Source organism: Pogona vitticeps, chromosome 1 (assembly GCF_051106095.1).
Source record: "Pogona vitticeps strain Pit_001003342236 chromosome 1, PviZW2.1, whole genome shotgun sequence".
NCBI lineage: Eukaryota > Metazoa > Chordata > Lepidosauria > Squamata > Agamidae > Pogona > Pogona vitticeps.
In genome coordinates this window covers 52943287-52966786 of record NC_135783.1, presented here as the reverse complement: position 1 = coordinate 52966786, position 23500 = coordinate 52943287, and the positions used below count along the sequence as shown (strand labels likewise).

The following is a 23500-nucleotide window of genomic DNA, read 5'->3' as shown; positions in this document are numbered from 1 at the left end:
ACCTCCCAGTTGCAATCAATGGGTATTTTTTCAGTTTCTACAGTCAGCCAGCAGTTGCTGCAACAGGGCTTCTTTCACATGAAGTTCAGAAACATCAAAATAATTCTATGATACACATGTATAATTATAAAAAGGAACTTTGAAACATTTATTCTGATAAAACATTAGTTTCACTTATAGTCATGGATTTCAAAAGAACTTAAGTGTTGAACAAATAAGGACTTTACTTACATTTACTTCCTGCATTTGAAGTTGAGTGTCAGGTGTCACTTCTTGCAGGACTAATATAGTTTCCTCTCTAACAGATTCTGCAGACCTGTTTGCATCTGACTCTCTTTCAAATTCATTTTTGGAATGAATACTGACAATATCTTCTTCACTATCAGGAATACTGATGACAGCTGAAAAACAGTTTTTTTCTATTATTTATATGACAATTTTATTGTTTTAAATGACTGACATTCTGGTAAGATTCTTCAACCATATTTAAGAATCATTCTACCTGTCAACATATCTGTGAAGATTCTCAGTCATCCAAGTGTGGCTATCTGGAAGTTGAGTCATGGCAACTGGACCTTCTTTCTTGTTAGGTTGAAACGTTTTGCTACTCATCCAAGTAGCTGATTCAGGAGTCCTCCTCCTCCTGAAGAAACTACTTGGATGAGAAGTGAAACGTTTCAACCTAACAAGAAAGAAGTCAGTTGCCATGACTCAACTTCCAGATTTACCTGTCTACATTTCTTATAGAGAATCAGAAGAACAGGGATTCTTTTGAGCTCCTGTGCTTCTCAGGCCCAAATTATTCAGTTTCTCTGCAAAGATAAAACATTTTTGACTGCCCCAACATGAACCTGTCTCACTTGACATTTTGCAAATTTGTTTATTTTACGACTGGTCATCAGAAGGTAAACATAAAGAGAAAATACAGCAAGAGTAGGAAAATACACATCTCCCTTCATATGTGACTTCATCCTCAGTTACCATTATTAAACCAATTACAAAGGCAGGCTGGATTCCAGGGAAGTTGCCCACCTCCAATTAATACATATTTAAACCAGCCAATAATTATTAAATTGATGTGCCAACTGCACAATAGTATTTCTTCTGTGAACTTCTCTTCAAGTGATGGGGTGTTCAACTAATCACATGCCCAACATTGCAACCAAGCACACAGATAGTAGGGACCCTTAAGCAATCACATTACTAAACAGGATTCTGGCCATTCTATTTCTTATGTCAAGATCTGAAAAAAAATGACACAAATTACAGCTTTTGCAATGTTTGCAGGTGCTGATGTTATATTCCTATTTTAAAAATTGAAACCTTACCTTTCTATGGTGGTAAGACCAACTTTTTATTTGATTACTTCATTCTCAAGACCACACCAAAATGTAAAATCGTTAGACCTCTGGTGCACAAACATGACAGGCTTCACACAGGCAGTGTAACTTTCCTGAGTTCAACTTCATTTAACTTTACCCAGCTCATCCTTAGACTTGGTTTACTCTACTCATGGTCTCTAAATGGGTGGCAGAACAGTTCATATGTTGTATTCTGCACATTTGGTATGAATAGCACACAAAGTGGCCCATGGTTGTATCTTCTATGAAGAGGTCTTCAGAAATACAATATTGTTGCTTAATACATCACAGCTTTATCTATCCTTTCATAGTAGATTTTATGTCAACATGGTCTGTTCATATATATATATATATAGGAACATTTTATTCTGAAGTCTTCTATTAATATGTTTAAATGAATTCTAAATGAGCAGATTTCTGAAATGTAAAGGGGACAACGGCTAATGAAATCCTGTTATTTAGCACAAGAAAATTTGTAATATTCAATCCATTTGTGGTCGACTATGAAAGTCACTGCTCTGACTCTTGGGGGGGGGCAGGGCAGGTGAATATACTATGTAACTGTGCACATGTGCTGCTGAGAATTACGATAGGATCTCTTTCCTATCGGCCAGGAATGAATTGACTATTACAAGTTTTCTTACACAAAACAACAGCATTTCAGCCAATGCTTCTCTTGGATATATGCTTACGTAAATATTTCATACAATCAAAAACAGTATTTCTGAAGTTGTATCAACACATTAGCCAAAATCTTTTTATGCAGTTCAGGATATAGATTTGACATTTGAAGCATGATGGAAGTGCTGTTCACAAAGCACTTGTGCATACATGCTGCACAACTATTGCAACAGGAACCACACAACTGATTAGACAATTGATTGTACTGCACAATCCTCATAATGCCTGGAGCACTTACAAAAGTACAGCATTATGTTACAATAAATAACAATACAGTAAATAAATCAGGCTTACAAGATATTACATTTATATGAAAGTCACACAAGGAGAATATAGTAACATAGTCTTAGTACTTCTCTTCATTTGCTAACAGCTTGCAAAAAAAATCCTCCTGCTTGTTCTATTTTGTATGCTAATTCAAATACACGTACATTCAGCATCTGTTCCTATTGGTTCCAAGGCTTGGGTTCTAGGTTCAGAAAGGAGTCTGTCTTCCAGCAACGATGGCGCACTGGATTCTACTGCATTACTTTCACTGTATACACACACAAACAAGAGGGCTGTATAAATGAGTTTAAAAATTTGTTATTTTATGAAAAACATTATTTTTTTACCAACACAAAACAAATTATAAATGATTGAGCTGAACTGGAAAAGATGCAGCAAAGTAAATTGTATAGGAAACTCTGGAACCCACCCTTTGTTACATCAATTGCAAATATCTTTGGCTCCACATTAGGCTCTGAAGATGTGTAGCTAAAATCTGTACAGTGGTGCCTCGCTTAGCGATTTTAATTGGTGCAGAAAAAAACAATCGCTATGGGAAAACATCGCTAAGCGAAATGCGTTTTCCCATAGAGATGCATTGAAAACCAGATAATCCGTTCCAATGGGAACGGATTGCCGTCCTTAAGCGAAAAATCGCTAAGCAAAATGCGGTTCCCCCAGTGGAATGCACAGAAACCTTTTCAATGCATTTCAATGGGGGGGAAAATCACAAAAAACTCAAAAAGAATCAGAACGAAGCCAAATTAGTTTAACAAAGGGTTTATTAAGTGCACTAACAATTTCAAGTGCTCTAAACCCTTTTAAAAGAATTTAACACATTTTAAAAATAGAGAAAACGGAGCTGTCAAAAACATCGTTAAGCGAAACAGGGGGACCTAAACTGTCATTGCTAAGCGAAGCAAGGTCCCGAACATCGCTATGCGAAATTCCCCCATTGGAAACATCGCTAAACGGAGCACAAGACTGATCCTAAAACCTCAGCGCTAAGCGATTACATCGTTAAACGAGGCAATCGCTAAGCAAGGCACCACTGTATTTTATTATTTTGCATATTTAATTAATAATCCTGAAGTATAAACATCTTTTTTTTAATAGTAAACCTCACTCATTCACAGAAATGCCCATTGAACTCAGAACTAACTTCTGAAAAAGCAAGCCCTATGTTACTGTGTTGATCATACTCTTTAATTACAACAGAAAACCCAAATGTACATAACTGTCTAAGGATAAACTATATGGCTTTTTTACAAACCTGAATATTTGATACAAGTTGTTATTAATCTTTATGAAGGTTATTAGAGGGTCAAAAGAGCACCTTGGAACTATCACCATGCTGTTTGGGAAAGGATAGAAAATAAGGAAGAAAATAGGGGGCGTTCTAGAAGCAGGATTGCAGAAGAGTGCACCAGCTGTGACCCTTTCCCCACTTAGGATGCATCATAATCACAGGAGTCAAACAGTTGAAGCAACAAACAAAAATGTTAACCTTAATGTTAAAACAGATTACATCTGTTATTTTCAAGAACTACTTGGTATATTTACCTTCCATTAGGTGGCCCAAAGGACACATTAGTGTCTTGGAAAGCATTTAAATCATCCATCACTACTACTCTATTCTCCGGAAGTGAGCCATAATCCTTGTCCTCCTTTTCGGGAAATGCTGTTTCTTGTTCACCTTTTTAGGAAACAATAGACATTTTAAATGCAGAGGATGATGCATTTCATATTTAAAAACAAACAAACAAATGCACATACTTTTTGAAGAGCACACATCCTATAACATATTTTACTTATTTTCTGCAGTTAAAAGTATTTATCCCCACTAAATTGAAATGCAAACAGAAATTAAGAGGTGAAGGTTATGTGGGTTTCTAGTTCTCAACAACCATTCCAAATGCTCTGTCAGACAGAGAGGTACAAAGGCAGGATCCTGGCTCACTTTATGCTAAGCTCCAGAGAAGGAAGAAGGAAAGTCCCATCTGTCTCTCTGCTACTGCCTTCTAATGCCAGTATAATGCTGGAGGCTAGTATCAATCCTTTTCAGACTTCTGTGTGTGCCAGCCAAAAAGCTGGTCTCTTGCAGATGGCACATGGAAACTCCCTGCCTTCACCCCCAATCTGCAGCAATGCGTGGAGAACTAAGGTGATTATGCTTGCCATCCAAATAGAGAGAAGTCACCGATGGCAACAAAATTTGTAGGCTCCTGTTGGTAGTATATTATGATTTTGCTGTTTTGCATTGAAGGGCAAGGAAAGTCATGTGTATTAATGAAGGAAAATCATTATCACAGAATACTGTATTTTATCTTAGATGTTCTTAAAGTAACAGATTATTTGTTTACCAATAGCTAAACAGTATCAATCCAGACTTGTAACAACTGATGCAATGTACTCCTACCCCCTAAAAGCAGACAGCTCCAATCAACCATTAGAATAGCTGGTTGGCTGAACATGTTTAGGTGGGAGCACTTAGCCCTGCCCCATTTTGTCACTGATTTCTTCATACAATGACAGAGGAGTCTAAAGAGCAGATATTCCTTCTTGTGGCAGCTTCTACACACAAGCAAGATTTTTTTGGATTCTTGGACACATGAAAAACCTATATACAAGTGATAACCTTACCTCCCTTCAGTCTCCATCATATGGCAAAAAATGGAGAGGAGTTAGTGCTCTCCTCTGTGTTCAGCCAACCAGCTATTCTAATGCCTGAATAGAGCTAGTTTGCTCAACTTCTGGTTTCTCCTATTTAAACTATTTTCAAATTGATGATCCTAGATGTTTAGGACTGTAACTGCTATCAGCTCCAGCTACCATGGCCAATAGTGAGAAGTGCTGGAAATCAAAATCCAGAGCACTTTTAGGGCACTGGGCTGAGAAAAAACTGGTTTAGATTTACCCTATTCCATTGGCACAGCCCATCTCCATCTATAGTGGAGAGAAGTGGAGATAAAGGTGGATAGGGGAAGACTGGCTGCCTCTCTCATCTTAGTCTATTAATTTTGCTAGAGAATCAATAGTAGATTATGTGGAAATTTGTTCTGCTCCTATATGCTCATTCTCACTATCCTTTTCTGTTACATCTGTAGACAACCAGGTCAATGACACATACCAGCTGATTGCTCTTTCTCTGCAGATATTTGGTGTTCTATTTGCAAAAGATCACTCCTAACAATCCCACTGGTTTCTCTTACAGCTGATTGCTGCATATTTACAAGGTCTTCAGAAATACAGTGAACTGACTGAGAGGCTGCAAAAGTATCATTTCCCAAGTCAACTGGTGATTCTGTATCATGATACTCTGTAATAGTTTCAGATGAATCAACACAAGTGTCATGAGTTTCCTTGGAGTCCTCAGTTGTATTCAAATGTTTGTCTGGTATGCTTTTTGATGATAGCTCAACTTCTTCATGGTCTTTTTGAAGACTGCATACCGAAAAGGATGGAGCTTTTCTATTTTTGGTCCAGATATTCTCCATTTGAGTGTTAATATTAAATTCAGATAAACCTGCAGTCTGTTTTGCTTTATCATCTGCCATCTGGAAAAGGAAAAAATCCAGGTTACAATAAATATGTAATTCAATTTTCCAAGTCAACAGAAAATCGTGACCACATAATACTCTGATCTACCAGGAACATACCAAACCTTCCTGCCTACAAGAAACTACATACATACATACATACATACATACATACATACATACATACATACATACATACATACATACATACATACATACATACATACATACATACATACATACATACATACATACATACATACATACATACATACATACATACATACATCAAGTATACATACAGTATATTATTTGCAAATGGGATTCCACTACTGAAATTAGGTGATCACTCCACCTGAGTACACAATGGTTCTGAACATCTTGAATGCCTGTTTACTTGTATGATGTGGGTGCTTTTGAAGTAAAACATCAACAGAAAACACTTCTACTGTAAACAGAAAAGAAACCATTTGACAGAACTTCTGCACTCTCAGAAAATGTGCATGCTTTAAAACAATGCTTTACTTGACTGTTTCAGGCCACATGAAGGCAGGGTACTGTCCCTTAAGTCACAGGAAAAGCTACACATAATGAACTTTGTAGATATGCCCTATGCAAGCATGGAAGCAGGATGCAATCAGAACGATACCATGTTTTGTCGGCTTGCCTGACATCTATACATTTACACTACATTCATATCTGTGTTCTATGCATGCAAACTCTAGTCTGGCCAATTTGTGTTCCCCTCACTTTCTACTTGGAAGAGTATCAACAGCAGTTCTCTACATCAAACTATTTACTTTTTCTGCTTCACATCTCCCAACTTACTTCAGCAGTCCATTGCGAAATTTTGTTTTCTTCCATAAATGATATTTTTGTTTCTTTTGTCCGCAAAGGGGGTGTAACAGATCTTCCTGGAGATGCAGTTGGAGTAGCTAAAGGTGTAGTGCCTTTACTCCTCAAAATAGATTGAGGTGTAAAGGCAGGGAACCCATAGGAAGATGCGGATGTCAAAGCTTTAGCTCTCTAGGGGAAGGAGAAAACACTTTAAAACAAATGAACCAAACATCCAAACAACTGCCAAATGTTAACAATCTTCAGGCTATAAACCAAATAGAATCCTGAAACGTCTATTTATTATTTATTTATTTATTTATTTAATTTATATGCCGCCCACACTACCCAAAGGTCTCTGGGCGGCTTACAGCATTTAAAATACAATAAAGTTATGTAGCAATTAAAATACAATTAAAATATATATAAAATTGCCATCGGACCCACAGCTAATATTATTTCAGTTAAAAGCCTTCTGGAACAGGAAGGTTTTGACCTGGCGCCGAAATGTCATCAGTGTCGGTGCCAGACGAATCTCAAGGGAGGGCATTCCATAGTCTGGGGGCAGCTGCCGAAAAGGCCCTTTGTCTACAGGCCATCCCTCTTACCTCCTTGAGGGACGGCTCTTTCAAAAGGGCCCCCTGGCTAGATCTTAACTGCCAGGTAGGTTCATATGGAAGGAGGCGGTCTTTCAGGTATCCAGGGCCCAAGCCGTTTAGGGCTTTATATGTCAAAACAAGCACTTTGAATTGGGCCCGGGCAGCAACTGGTAGCCAATGTAACTTATACAGAATCGGCTTGATATGTTCCCTGGCGGCCACACCACTCACCAGCCGTGCCGCTCGATTCTGGACCAGTTGCAGTCGCCGGACCGTCTTCAAAGTCTACAGCAGAGGTCCCCGGTCCCCAGCCTGGTGCTGGTCCGTGGCCTGAGCCAGAGTGGGTTGCGGAGAGGCACCATCCCACCCCTGCACACACTCCCTCCCACACAGCCAGTTTGTGCCTGCACGCAAGCACCCGGGTGCCCGCACGAGCGGTGCACCACCCTTTGTGCATGCGCCTGCATGAGTGCCCCTGCAAGAGTGCTCATGCTCCCTCATGCATGCGCACGAGTGCAGGGGGATGCCCGGCCTTCCCCAGCCGGTCTGCGGGGCTAAAAAGGTTGGGGACCACTGCTCTACAGTTTTGTTATACCTTGACAATATTCGGTGTTTCCAATAATGCTAATTCCGGTGCTCTTTTGACATTCTTATGCAGTAATGCTCTTAAGGACCATTGAGGGTTGAAATGCAATGGACTAGAAAGCACACTTGAAGCAGAAGCTGTTGGTGACACCTGCAGGCTACTCCGAAAGGGTGGTGAATCAAGAGAAATAGGCTGGACCACCAAGTCGAGCAATCTGTAAATATTTTAAAGTTAAACAGATTAGGTTGCTGTGTCTCAAGATGCTTCCAAGTCATGCTTCTATAACTACATTTTATAATTTATACTTTGATTGCTATATTACTATAATTCACTTCACATGGATCAACTTATTGGTAAAATGCTGCATTTTTAAGAAAAGACAACACGCAAGGCTTCACATAGGGCTAGGCTATATTATTCACCACATCCTAACTATTTGGTACAAATTCACTGAGCAATCTCACTACAGTAAGAATACTGTGGCTAATTTCAGTGGATCCAGAAAATACCCTATGCAAACAAATAAGCAAGTGCACTTCAAATATATAAAATTATTTTACCTGGAACATTTTCCTAGTGATTTAGTAACGGGTGTCCCCACAAATGGATTTGGCAACTCTCTGTCATTGCACAATGAGTTAGATGGCTGTTCCTCAGTGCTAAATTTTGAAAAAAAGCAAGAGGTCAGGTTCATAGAACTCATTATATTCACATGTCCATGTAAGTAGCATTTTCCCTAAACAGACTGAGTTAGAGCTCTCAATAATTATGTTAGCTGTACAGCTTACTTCCATTTTTTTAAAGAAAAAATATACATTGCTGTCTTTTCATCTGCGTATCTGATCCAAGTCCCACCTTGATATGCAAAAGTATTACATTTCATACAACACAACGTATAAGGAGATGCAAAGTACAGCAGTTTCTAAGTAAATTCTTCTACTGGCAAAATGAACTTTTCAGAGAATAACATCAATTATCAGAGTATTATGAACTGTTAATGGAAGGAGGATGAAGATTTAAGACAGTGCTAAAACAGCTCTATCTGTTTCAGCACTGGCACTAGCAAATCTAAAAGTACTTACATATCACTCTGAAATGGTTTATTTTTCTGTTCTGTTTCTTCCCACACCTCTCCAATTTTGGACAGTACATTATTTATGAAAGTTGATTTTGTCACCACATTTCCTGGAGCAGCTTGCTTTGCAACAGTTGATAATGGTTTCGGTCTTAGAACTAAAAGGATAAAAGAAAAGCTTAATATTACATACTTCAAAACAACTTTTTAGAAGTACCACCTCTCCACTGAAATGATAACTTACTTTCCCGCCGTAGTGAAGATGGTATGTGGTAAGGCTTGGCTCGCTCTACAGCTAGCTTCCTTTGCACTCTGGGTAGAACTTTTCCATACTGGTCTAATATAGAGTTTCTGACAACAGATCTCTCTCTCCAATGAGGATTGCGATCATGCTGGTTTAAGACAGCAGTGAAGAGGAATGAACTTTTTGAAGAAATAACTGAAGTTTCCCTTCAAACAAAGGCACCATATCCATAAAACACAATTTGTGATAAAATAATTTTGTTTGGAAAGTAAGAGCTTCAACATGCAAGTTACTGGCAGCAAAATTAAAAAAATGTTTAAAGAGTGATAGGAAACTTGGGATGCTAATGCAACCAATTCCTTCAAATCGCCAAAGGAAGACTTTAAAATTACTTTTGGCATAATTTCCATCTTTCTCTCTACAAAATGGTTTGTGAATGTCACTTGAACAATAATTTATGTCTCAATGACTGACAAATTATATTTCCAAGTACATTTTCTGAGATACTTTTTAAAGCACTAGTTTAAAGATACACAGTTTCTTTGTTCAGCATATCAAAGGCAATCTTAACTTCTGCTATTCCCAGTCAACTATTAAAAGTTTACCATGAGATTATTCTTCAGTGACTGATTCAGCTGCAAGGCAGGAATGTAGTTTGCACGCTGAAGATGATGGATTAAGAGGAACTCATGGTTGTTAACACCGGTGCTTGTCTGCAAGAACTTTTCTAGGCACTCCTAGAAGAAAATTAAGACTTTTTTAGAATACGCATAGCAACACTGTATTAACCCCTCCCTTTTTTTAAGAGTGGAACCACAATTTAAGAATATAGTTCACCTGTTCAGTTTCTGTGAATGGTAGTTTTAGTAGATCTTCCATGAGGCCTAATTCTTGACAGGTTTCATATATATGTCTGAGCATCTCCTCCACATTTAATCGAGTAGAATGTTGCCTCAACACACTCCAAGCTTCCACCATACAGCTGAAATTGATTTTGGAAATGTAAATTAAAATTGGGTTTAGTATTCTACAGGGAAATTTTTTAAAAAATATTACAAGTAAAATGTCTTGCATGTACCATTGAAAAGTAAATGAAAAATGAGCAGCAGTACACTGCCAAATGTCTTTATATACTGTTTTTAATTCAGGGTTTTCATAAACATGTTTTGTACAGTAATGTAGAAGAAAAGAAAAACAGGTTAACTGTTCATTTTCACCTGTTAAACAGTAAGACAGTAATGTGAAGGGCAACTTCACTGTTGCTCAACATGGATGGTTTCATTGTTTGTATGTATCGGAGGGCTCGCTTGTGCTCTCCTTGGGACATCAAGGATTGAATTATCCTTATGTGTTGCCAAGGTAATCTGACTGTAGCTGGATGGAACAGATAGGCCAGAGAATTCTGCAAGAGTCCAAGATATCAGTTAGAATATATGTATACTCAGAGCCATCTATATTAGCTGTATATTTTTATCAACTGCAGGCATGATTTAAAGAAAGACAGAATGCCACTGGATGTTTCCACAATTTTTGGAACAGGGCTACCTGTTTAGGAACGGTACATGGATGGGGCTGGAAACATTCCAATACATGTAACCTTTTGAATCCTGGCCTATGTCTAGATTTTTATTTGAGAGAAAAGCAAAATAAACATAAGAGGACCATGTGTATAAGAATTCTGTTAAAATGATAGTGCTATACTAAAGCAGTTGGCTAAAGGTGGGGATGAGAGAAAAAGACAAAAAAGCAAAGTAACAAATGTTCTGGTGCCTTGTTTCTTTAAACATTAAGGACAGAATTGTTTCAGTGTGATTTTTTTTATACTGAAACAAATTTGTAAGTCTTGAAGGTGTCATGTTTTGTCCTTTGCTTTTCCCCTCTTCTTTTTTCTCTGAGGGAAACAAGCTGAAACAGACTAAAACAGCTATCCCTTTAGTAAGCTATTATTAAGGAGTACTAAAGCTTTACAACTAGCAACAAAACAAATGGAATACCATTTTAAACCTCTTTATTAATAAAGTTTTGTACTAAAACTGGTTTATTAACTAATCCCATAGATTGAGAGACTCTTTTGACAGGCCTTGGACATGAGACTTTTCTCAAAATTCACTCAAGTCTGCACCTACTATTGTTGCTGCATGTTCTTGAAACTCAGTGGCAGAACTAACTGGAAGCCTACTTCCGCTTTTACATCAAACACCCCATTTTGGCTGAAAATAAGGTGTGCTGGGAGCGTGTGCCTTGCTTTAAAGCGATCTAGGACCACAATTTTCTTTTATAGCAAGCAAAATTGATTATTTCTAAATCACAGGTATCTAGCCGAATTTCATCAGGCCACAAAAATAAGTAGGGGGGGGAGGCTGCATGCTGTTTAATCCCTGTGCATGTTCTTTCTCTCCCCTCTCACATCTCAACCTGTGACTGAAAATCAACTGATCTAGCTATAGAAGCATCCTATGTAGTTCCAGTGGGCCAACTGTGCCGTACAGCCCAACCAATGGAGTTGGGAATACTTCCCTGTGAATAATCACAAAGGATTCCTAATCATCTATTGTGCCACATGTTCTGGCACTGATATGCTTGAGATGCAATAGCAGCTCTGACTGGACTGAAACTTGCTTGTCAAAAATTGTACATTTAGCTGTTATGAACTTGTAGCTTACCAGCACTACAATTGTATCATAAGTAGGCCAATTTCTGTCAATATAAGTGGCACTTTAGTATACAAACAGATGTTCCCAGGGTAATAGTCATGTTTCCCACAACTGCCCCAGCAACTTCTCTAGACTGACAGGTAGTATAATTCTAGAATCCTGAAAAGTATGCTAATTCATAAGCTATCATCCTACACTTGCTTGCAGCCACTATGCTGGAGAATATAGTTCATATCCTGGAATTGCACTGTATTCAATAGGATCCTGGTATTACTGGCTTTCAAGCTGGACTGTTAGAAAAGGATAATTTCCACTACATATATTAATTCAATACACTAAAATTGATGTTATATATTTCTTTCTATTTTCCTTTAGCTGCCATTTACAGAAAAAGATGAGACATCACTTAAAACACCTACCTCGTAGTCATTGTGATCCAAACACCAGAAACCTTGAATTAAGTTAACAAGACCTACAGGGACTGCAAAGGCAGTTGGAAATGAGTCCACAGAACTATCATCCCTGTTTGGGCAGGAATGCATGATGTCCAAGAGCAAATAAATTGTCTGATTATAAATATTAAGGGCAATCAGCAAGTTACAAAACAATTACTCTCTACAGTTTTTAAATAAAGAATCTTATTCCTTATTCCTTCAAAGACCATGGAGATACGGAAGAAATTATGGTCGTAGGAAACTCCATTCTGTCATGGAGGCAAGCTCTTATTTTCTCTCCCAGCTTAAATATGACACTCAGAGGCAGTCCTGGTGAATGCTAAAAGCCCCACATTATTGCCTTCCCTTCAGCCCTAAAAGTTACAATAACTCTCTATTTCAAAATCCACCCAACCCCATAAACTATACAGTTGTAGCCATCCTTTCTCACAGCAAGCTAACATGTTTAGCCAACAATACTGACAGAAATTCTAGCCACCTATAAATATGGTAGCTTGGGTGTTAACTATCACTTCAAACAAAAGAGAAATAAATCCCAATACATTTCAACAGCATAACCCTAATTCTATGCACATTTATTCAGAAGCCACAATGCATAAATAAAAAACTACTCCTTAGTAAGAGGCATGAATCTTCTGGCATAAACAGAGCAGGATGAATTCTTTAGGGACAGTATTAGCTTCTCTTGTCAGCAATAATTAAGACTCTGCTTTCACTGGAGAAATCTCAATGATAGATTGGCCACTGAAACACAGGTGTACCTCTATAGCAAATAACTTCATTGTATGATTAATGAACACAGTATTTTGCAGACTTAAACTATGTTATATTTACTGTAAAATAAGTTTTGCTGAGCTCAGTGGGGCTTCATCTGAACCACAGTACATTCTTGTTTAAAATGCTGTACTGCACTATTTCTGATTTGTTTGTTTCGCTTAAGAAAAAAAGGGAATGTTTGAAAGTTTTAATCCAAGAAGAGAAACAAGATGAGTTTTGGGTATTGAATTTCTTGCCTATCATGTAGTTTTTAAGAGTACCAGGATCCAGCCATGGAAATCTGGAAATCTTGTATGTGCCACACCACATCTTAAACTTTTCAATTTCACTCAGAGTAGAAAATTATTGTAACAAATAATTGACAACAACTCTGGAGTCTACTACTGAGATGAATTTAGGATCCAACACTCAATCTCTTGCTTAAGACTTATAGCTCAAAGAGAAGCATGTTTACTGAGAAAAGTCTCACTATGTTCAAGGACACTTAATTTCAAGCTAGTGTGTGCAAGCCTGTAGCCTTGGTACTAGGCCTGTACTTTCTTTTTGGTTATATTTACATGTTGTTTTTATGTGTTTGTGAGCCACCTAGAGTGGTTGTAAGATCAGATAGGCTGGATATAAAATAAAATAAAATAAAATAAAATAAAATAAATAGCCTTGCATGTGAACGACAGTCTACAATGGTACAGAACATCTTTCACTGTGCCAAGTTACACAGCGAGTCAAAGTCTGGGTCCAATACTATAAACACTTGGGCTGAAGAAAAAGTGAATTTCTGTGCAATGGAAAACAAGTCAGAAAAGAGAAAAATGGGAGGAAGCAATAAAGGGCCTGCAAGTATATAAAAATGAAGGGGTGCAGGAGCAAAGGCTCCTGGATAAAGCCTATTTAGGTTGGGTTTATTTTGTATTTTTTAACCTAGGTGTAAAGGATTGTGCGGTTTGGTGATGAAACAAGGAACCATGTATTTTTCTTGTTTGCTCCCCTGTGCATGGTATGGTGTTAGTCATGGGGCACAATGAGCCTTATTTTATTCTACCCCACTTTATGGTACGACTAACAAAGGGAGGAGCAGTGGACTACCACAAAAAAATTGATGTGTCTGCAGTGAAGCCAATAATGTGGGAGGTTTTCAGCATTCAGTAAGACACCCTTCTGGATATGCCAATTGCACGCTTCACGTATCAACAAAAATTCTGCTTCTGCCTCACAAAATTACACAAGTTGGGGACGTGATTCAGAGGATTTGTCGTTTACACATCTGTTCTCTATTCTCCCCTTATGTAGCAGTTATTGTTATTTTCTTCAATGGCTTGCTCTTGGGTTTTTCAGTTATCTTGATACTGTATCAAAAATACTACAAAGAAACATGTTTGTATGTGTTTTCTTTTGAAAAATTAAAAAACCATTATTCTCATTGTGTTGCAGTAAGTTTTGAAAGGATACAATGGCATGCTTGTAGAGTTCGTCAATATTTTCTGATAAGTAGAGATCAAGTAGTGCCTACAACGCAAAACATCAGCATCAGGTGCATCATTTCTCAAATTTTTAACATTTATTTATTTATTTATTTATTTATTTATTTATTTTTATATATATATATATATATATATATATATATATATATATATATATATATATATATATATATATATATATATATATATATATATATATATATATATATATATATATATATATATATGCCACCCACTCTACCCAGAGATCTCTGGGCAGCTTACAACAATTAAAATTCAATTAAGATACAATAAAAGATTTGCCAATCATACTTACATGTAGCGAAGGAGGAGGATATTTCCCTGTTCCTCCACCATCTCTCTGCCACAACTTCACAACCAAGTCACCTAGCTGAGAAATTAGTCCATCAATCATTAAACAATCAGGGTTCCATTTGCCTCTACAACAAAAACAAAAAGGAATAATGCAATTTAAAACTGCCAGACATTACAAACGAATTTCAAATTTCTATCAGATAATGGGGATCTGTCTCTCCACAAACAGAAATAACTCTGCAATAAAAATTTAAAAGGCAAATGAGTCAGTCTGAGAGTATGTATAACAGAATACAATTCAGACACTGCAAGGAAACCAGATACTGTAGCATTTTAGCAGTCACACATATGTACACAAAGGTTTCACAAACATTAGATGTAAATAGCCGCTCAGAGTGGTCGCATAGACCAGATGGGCGGGATACAAATCAAATGAAATAAACAAATAAATGCATATGCCTAGCATTCTGAACATGCCAACCAATCCTTAAGGTGTCTTGCTTAGATTTCTCTTCCTGATCAACAGCAGATGCAAGGTGGACAGCTAACGGATGGTTGGTGACTCTTCATTATGTTATTCAAACATTTCTTTTAAAAATCCTCACCTTGATAAGCGTTCCAGTTTCTGACGACAACTAGCATAAAAGCATTGTATATGTTGGTAATTATAAAAAGGTTTGGACAACTGCATATCTTCATCTAGGCAAAAGGAAACATAAATTCATTTTTAGAAATATATGAAACAATTCTAATTGAATACAGAATTCCAAAGTAGATTGCCTTCTACACTGACAGCAAGTAATTCAATTAAATTTCCAATGCTGTCATGTCTTAAAGAACATAGTACCTGTTAGGTTAAATCACCTTATATATGGTTGTTGTGGGTTTTTCGGGCTCTTTGGCCGTGTTCTGAAGGTTGTTCTTCCTAACGTTTTGCCAGTCTCTGTGGCTGGCAACTCCAGAGGACAGCACTCTGTCCTAGTTGTCGTCAGAGTGCTGTCCTCTGAAGATGCCGGCCACAGAGACCGCCGAAATGTTAGGAAGAACAACCTTCAGAACACGGCCAAAGAGCCCGAAAAACCCAGAACAACCATTAGATCCTGGCCATGAAAGCCTTCGCGAATACATTCGCCCTATATATGTTAATCTGCTTATCTATGCTTGGATGTACTTGTTATCTAATCACCCCCTTTAAGTTTCTTAACAGCCACTGTTAAGATCCCCCCATTCAGAACTGTTAACAAGTTTTTCAGAGTGACTGAGAAGATCATCTTCATGTGGGACCTTTCACACTTCTTACATTTCAAATGCCCTCTGCTTCAGCTGGACACAATTTACAATTTTTTTTGCCAAATACTAGTCTTTAAGGATCACAAGAAGTCCCTTAGTTATTGTTGTTTTCTTCAGTGAGAAACTTCTAGTCCTCTAGAGAAGGTTTTACTTGGTGCTCTAAGAATGGTAGCAAGAATGGAAACTGTATGGAATATCCACATAAGTTCTTATTTGATATATTCCCCCCATGAAGTTCTGCACATCACCAGTGAATTCATAGCTTTTACTGTCAGGTACCATCATTTTGAAAGTAATCCAGAATTTACATGTCACTTTTTGTTGAAACAGGAATTGTTATTCTGTTTGACAACTGAAACAAAAATTTTTTTTACCTAAGCTTTCTGGAAGAAGACTCGATCGACAAAACCAGATCACCACCTGCACATACTGTAGAAGGAGACCAGTTACAACCTGCTTATTTGTTAGATCTGTAAAGCCTGAAAAAAACAAACACGTCACTTTAAAAAAAAGCTCTTTGAAAAGCAATAAAAGTTCAAAGCAAATTTGTAAAGGACAAAGTACGTATTTATTCACTTTATGAGATCTGGCCAGCTATAATAACAACAAAGAAACACACTTCCCCACCAAGCAAGTGCTAGAAAAGTTATGTATGAAGAGTCTTCAAAAATATGCCTATTAGAACCCTGTTTAAAATTGTATATCCAAGGTCATCCTGCTGACATCATTTTTAGCAAAATGCCACTGCAGTTCTGTTTTACAAATTAGGGTTTAATTTGGTCTATTACGCTAACTATTGCATTTAAGGGTCAAATCATGATTTGCCAACTGGGCTGGTTAATCAAAAGGCCATGCTACATTTGACCGAACTTACACACCTTGTTCTGTCAGTTCTTGAGTTTCCATTACAAAACAGTTCAAAACTGTGCTGAGGTTATTAAGGAGCAACTCGCAATGCTGCAGAGACTGTAGAGTATGTGGGCCAATAAAGTTTGATGATCCATCAAACAATGGGACACCTTACAAAACAAAGATAAAAAAAATGGAACAATATTAACTTGGAGTGAAAGTTAAAGATGTTCTTTTTTTAACAGCAATAAATGGAGATGGGAATGGTGGTTCAGCCACAATGTTCCATGGGCACACCAGCTTCCCTTGCTCTGCCTCCTATGGCAGGCACCCACTTAAGAGACAGCTGTGTGGCTTCCTAGCCCTGTCTCCTTCAGTGGGAGCCCACTCAAGAGGTAGTGGCACGGCTTTCCAGCCCTGCCTCCTCTGGCAGGTGCCAATGGAACAGCTGTGTGGCCAAACCGCGGAGCATGCCCGTCTCCAGTGAGAAATGAACCAGCAATACAAGCTAGTTCTGAGTATATTTAACATACAGTGTTTTGACTGTGATATTTCCAAGATAACCTATACTACTTACACAGACGAATGAAGTCCTCCTTTGTATTCACCACTTTGTTCCATGTCCATTCAAGAACAAAACGCAAGTTAGGTGAAGAATCTGGTTGCTCTTAAAAAAATAAAAAAGCAGAGGATATAAGCATACATTTTAGGTTTCAAAAGACAATTTAATCATAAATTAAGGCTTTACTTACCTTCCGCACTCCACTGTTTGATGCAGCTGATGAGGAGTCCCAGAGAACTGGTTTGGACAGCGGCTAACAATACAGCTTCAAACTGCTCTTCCTAAAAACAACAAATAACAAAATCCTTTAATGATACTATCAATGATCTTAGTACCAATGGTAATATGAACAATGAGCAATGGTGGTCCAGAGTGAGACATATGAACCACCATTAAATGATGGCCTTCATGAACATATAGAAACTTGCTTTTCTGTACAGATTTCTTGGTTAGAGAATGAGTTATAGCTGAATGCAACCAGATTTGGATGGGGAGTGGGGGGAAATTCACACAAAGGCAATGTAACATTTTCACCCACATATTTATTAACCAAGGACTTACCTGACTCAGACTTGAAGGCTGCACATCAATAAACCGCGGAGAAAGCAAACCAGCTACAAGGCATCTATTATAACCATCAGGAATAGCTTCATTTAATGAACAAGCAGGTTTCTTTAAGAAATGTAAGGTCTGTAATAAAGCACAACAAATTATTTATTAAGGCAATAATTAAACTGTCAGTAGAAAATTGCTAAAACTGGGCCATTGAAAAGATTAAGCATACCTTTGCAAAATACCAGCAAAGGCAAAATTGCCTGTGGCAAGCAACCAAGGGGACTTAATATAGAGATGATGTGCATGATTTGTGCAATTTGCTGTAGCTAACTTATGAGGTGCCAGAGCACATCAGATGCACAACCAGACACATGACCAATCATTTGACTGAAATGCTCCCCTGCATCTTGTCAACTACCCATGGCAATTTACACAATTTTAGGTGAACATCAATATGATTCTAGCCAAGTTACAACTTATTTTTAGTGTCTACCAAGCCAGAATTGCAGGGTAGCCTACTTTTTAAGCAAAATACACACAATAATGGAGTCAGGGCAAGTTACACAGCAAATATATTTTATATAACGCAGGGATCGTAAACATTTGTCCCTACCCTGATCAGCCTCAACCAGCACAAACAATGGTAAGAAACGCTGAGCTGTAGCGAAAGCACCAGGAGGGACAAATGTTTCTTTGGTGCCACGTCTGCTTAAACCTTTATTATTTTATGTGACATTCTACATGTAGGCCCATTTTTATGCTTACATCTTATTACACTACTGAATAACACATTGTAAAGTGAACATGTTTATAAAAAGTATTCTAGACAAATCACTGAAGGAATTATTTCCTCCCTACTGTCAATCTAACATCAGCTTTCCCCCGTCCCTTCAGCCCCCTGTAACCCCAACCTCCCTTTGATTTGTCTAGACTTCTCTCCAACTTCCTAGGAAACCCATCCTATCACTCACTTTCTCCGTTTGCCTGTCTTCATATTCTTCCATCCACTACGCAAACACACATCCACCCATTTTACCAGGTGGTTAAACCCTTTGCCATTGATTCTTCTGGACACTCTGTAGGGTAGTGCTCTGGCCTGCAGCCTCCGGTCATCTTCATTTCCTAACCAATGTCTCTTGGCCTCCTGAGGAAATGAAATTGGCTAGAGGTGGAGGGCAGAGCTTTGTTTTGAAGTGATTGCAGCCAACAGCAGTGAAAATATTAAAAACAAAAGAAGAAGAGTTGAGCTCCTCACTGACAATCTGAGTGTAAGAGTGTACCAAAAACTGACATATGAGAACAGCAGTAGTCTTTTTCCATTTGTGATAGCATGCTTATTCCCAAGTCATTTTCGAAATAAAGCTACAAGGATAGAAGCAACATTTTTAGCAGTGGAATTAGATAATACAATAATATAAAGATAATACCAATAGAGAGTGAGAGCTGTGAGGGCAGCACTGTAATAATTATAACTTACATCCTTTTGAAACCCTGTGCAGGTCACATGAACAACTCCAGAGTTCAGCAAACAAGTGGCATCTATGGAACAGAGTATTTCATTAGGATTTACACTGCCAGCAGCAAGTAATAATTATAACACTCCATTTGCTGAAAGGTCAAAAACTCTCTTCTTCTGACAATATTCAAGTATTTGTCTTGAGCAGCTGTGGGGAAACTGTGGCCTCCAGATATTTCTGGACTTCATCTCTCATCAGCTACAGACTGATAATAGTGGACAGTTCCATAGAGAAGAGTCATGCCTTGCATGTCATCAGATGGGTAGGCTGTTGGGACCCTTCAATCAAGCCCTGCTACCCTCTTCTTCTACAAAATGAGGTTTCTGAGGCTTCAGAGTGGTAGTTGGAGGCAAGATATCTGCATCCCTCCAAGAATCAAGCTGAACCTCTAAGCATCTCCTTAAGGCTTTTCAATATTAATGCTGAGAAAGTATAAAGCTCAATGCCCAATTGTACTCCTTCCTAAAGGATTCCCTACCCTTGCAGAAAGGTATTGACCCAAATGTCTCAATCTGTCTTCCTAATTGCAATCCCTGAACAGATCCATTAGTGGACAGAGCATGCACACTTCTTGTCTGCTGCCAGACTGAAACCTTGACAGAACACAGGGATTATCCCACATTGCTTATCTTAAAACTATAGTTTTCAAAAGTGTGTACAAGAGAAGAAGCAGTTTTTCTGGTGTTCTGTGCTTCTAACTCCAACCACCTTGGTGGGAATAGATTGCACTTTGATACACTGAAACCTTTAAGTATAGTTATGTAGTTGATCCAAGTTGGACCTCTCTCTAACCCACCTGAGTGGGGCCATATCTTTTGCCACATCTCCTGTAATGGTGAGTACCTTCAGCCCAATGAGGTCTACCTACTCTATGTCTGTGAGATGGGAGAAGCCTGTTTCTCTGACCTTCAGGTTAACCTAATGCCACTTTAACTGCAGATCTATGTATTCACTAGGGAAGTTTGGTTAGAGAACTTAGTTCTGAAGAAAGTAATACTGGCTTCAAATGCACCAAGATATTTAAATTAGTAAGAACTTTTATTTCAAATAAAATTCCTACATTCAAGGTAGGCACTCTTAGCATATTCTTAGTATGCATACCATGTATCAGATTTTTAGGACTCATGGTTAAGCAAATGCCCCAATAAGTTTAAATGTAGCACTGAATATTTTCCACCATAAAACAGAACACACAGATTTGAGTGCAAGACAAACATTATGTTTTCCTGCAACATAAATATTAGTACACAGAAAGACATCAAGTTCTTTTTCAGTCAAAATGGGCTGTAGAGTTTCTGCCAGGAACTATTTTTACAAGACCAGTGGACGTAATAGCTAGAAATTTGTTATTACAGTGTAAATTATCTACTCAACAGATTCCTGCAGAAGTAGTTGATGCTACACCTACCAAAACTGTATGTACTTGGATTGAAAAACTGTTCAGGTGGAGGACATGAAGGAGGCACACCACGACTAAAGCTCCGTTCATGTACCAAGACATCTAAGATGCGATGTGGAGATGTCATGTTCACTACAGCATCTAAGGACCACAATGCAAAATAGGGGCAATTGTGCAGAAATTCCCCTGGCCTAGAGAAAACAGAAAAAACACACAATAAAATAAAATCAAGATGTGAATATATTACATATTCTTTTGGGACATTTATGGAGAAAAGCTGCTTCTGCTGCTTACCTTAACGAATCTGGCATTTGAGCATGATACCAACGATTTATGTCAAAAATGCCCAGATATGTATTTGGTTTGCCTTGACCATAGGTGTTCACTTGCCAGCTGAAGACAGACACACTTGTGTCTGGTGATATGACTGTGGGGTGAAAGGAAAGAAAAAAGTGAAAGTTCTGTATGTCTATTTGTACCCTCCAAATACATAAAAGCAGTTTATTTTCTCATACACAGAGACAAAAATGTCTCAACTCCTCTTGAAGATGAACAAATTTCACTATAACATGATAAAATACTTGGTTATGTGCCATGTATTTACTTAGACCTTATTATCTTCCAGTTTATTCATCTACTTGGAACTCAATCCAAACTTCATTTATATAAATATCAACATACCTAAAATACAGTGTGGTGAAATGGACAGAATTATGGACTAGGACACAGGAGGTGTGGGTTCAAATCTCTGCTCAACCATGGAAACTCACTGGGGGAGGAGAACTGGTAAAACCACTCCTTTAATATTTCACTTACCCTGAAATCCTTTTTAGGGTCACTATAATCAATTCCAACTTGAACGCATATAATAACAACAGACATCAATACATACCAGCATTCCTCTAATTTTCTGCAAACAGTCCTTTTAAAACAAATAGTCTTGAGGTTTAATAGAATGGTATAAAACTGTACATTTGTTAATTATATAGAACACTGTGCCATCTAGCTGTTTGCTACAGATGTGCTTCCAAGAAGCAAAATTTAATTTTGGATCAGGGACCAAAGACAAACGATTTACAGTTTTAGACAAAGTTGCAGGCCAAAATTATGCCATATAAAAAAAAGGACTGTTTCTTCGAGTTGTCTAGTTTCCTAACTTTCTGCATAATGTGCCATTGATTCTGATTTATGGCAACCCTTTCCAAGATTTTCTAGGTATACAATATGCACAGGAGATTTACCATTTTTTTTCCTTCTGGCATAATTTTTGTGGAAAACGAGGGTTACAACAACACAGTCACTTCAAGATATACTGCTGCCTGGAGCAGAGTTGCAATCAGTTCCCTCACACGCCAAAGTCAAGGTTTACAGAACTTAATGTATTTTATGAACGAAGATATTTTGCTGTTTGGCGTATTTTTACAAATGAGGCAAAATCCAAAAGATGCCTTTCCATCTCCCTGGCAGAAAAATGCAGTTAAAACTAATTAATCACAATTCTCTGTGCTTTTATGGCACATGAAAGTCTGTTGCCAATTAGTTTCTTTACCAAAAAGATTATCTTGCAATATACAGTCATGGCCAAAAATATTGGCACCGTTGCAATTCTGTCAGAAAATTGCTGCAATTGCAAATTTTGTGGTATACACATGCTCATTTCTTTGGTTTGCGTTGGAACAACACAGAAAAAGAAAAGTCAAATCTGATACAATCCCCCACAGAAACTCAAAAATGCACTGGCCAAAATTATTGGCACCGTGTCTAAACTGTAAGAAATAATTGCTTTTCAAGTATGTGATGCTCCTTTAATTTGTATTTAGACACACCTGTCGCAAGTAAGAGGTGTGGGCAATATAGTAATCACTCTTGCAAGCAGTTAAGATTGAGAAATTTGACTCAACCTTTTTGTTGTATGTGACACTGAGCATGGAGTTAAGAATGAAATGTCTCATTCTACCTGAAGAGTTCTCTGTGGATTTGAGAGAAAAAAATGTGGAAAAACATCAACAATCTCAAGGCTACAAATCCATCTCCAGATATCTTAATGCTCGTGTGTCCACTGTGCACAATATCATCAAGAGGTTTACAGCCCGTGGCACTGCAGCTAACCCCCCTGGACATGGATGGAAGAGCAAAATTACTAAAAAATTACAACAAAGGGTTGTTTGAATAGCAGAAACAAAACCCAGATTAACTTCCAAACAAGTTCAAGCTGATCTGCAGACACAGAGTACAACAGTGTCAGCTCGCACTATCTGTTACCATCTGAATGAAAAGGGACGCTATGGTAGGAGACCCAGGAGGACACCACTGCTGACACAAAGGCATAAAAAAGCAAGACTGGAGTATGCCAAAATGTATGTGACAAAACCACAATCCTTCTGGGAAAATGTACTGTGGACAGATGAGACAAAAGTAGAGCTTTTTCGTAAAGGACATAATGGCACTGTTTATAGAAAAAGA

At 37.9% G+C, this 23500-nt stretch overlaps 1 protein-coding gene across 4 annotated transcripts in view; it reads right to left on the bottom strand.

Annotated features, from left to right (window-relative positions):
* Nucleotides 1–23500, bottom strand: part of AHCTF1 (AT-hook containing transcription factor 1) — a 60299-nt gene that overhangs the window by 8706 nt on the left and 28093 nt on the right. For all 4 annotated transcript variants that reach the window (XM_020788029.3, XM_020788020.3, XM_020788036.3 and 1 more), the window contains 24 exons: nt 21332–21464; nt 21047–21228; nt 19599–19660; nt 18128–18256; nt 17757–17847; nt 17582–17671; nt 17034–17174; nt 16530–16634; nt 15471–15564; nt 14867–14990; nt 14519–14575; nt 12260–12406; nt 10404–10588; nt 10024–10168; nt 9792–9923; nt 9187–9334; nt 8950–9100; nt 8428–8526; nt 7877–8081; nt 6677–6874; nt 5440–5866; nt 3873–4005; nt 2474–2577; nt 232–401 (listed from right to left, as the gene is read on the bottom strand). In XM_020788029.3, coding sequence (XP_020643688.3) covers nt 232–401; nt 2474–2577; nt 3873–4005; nt 5440–5866; nt 6677–6874; nt 7877–8081; nt 8428–8526; nt 8950–9100; nt 9187–9334; nt 9792–9923; nt 10024–10168; nt 10404–10588; nt 12260–12406; nt 14519–14575; nt 14867–14990; nt 15471–15564; nt 16530–16634; nt 17034–17174; nt 17582–17671; nt 17757–17847; nt 18128–18256; nt 19599–19660; nt 21047–21228; nt 21332–21464 — 3452 coding nt within the window. The remainder of the gene's footprint in view (nt 1–231; nt 402–2473; nt 2578–3872; nt 4006–5439; nt 5867–6676; nt 6875–7876; nt 8082–8427; nt 8527–8949; nt 9101–9186; nt 9335–9791; nt 9924–10023; nt 10169–10403; nt 10589–12259; nt 12407–14518; nt 14576–14866; nt 14991–15470; nt 15565–16529; nt 16635–17033; nt 17175–17581; nt 17672–17756; nt 17848–18127; nt 18257–19598; nt 19661–21046; nt 21229–21331; nt 21465–23500) is intronic.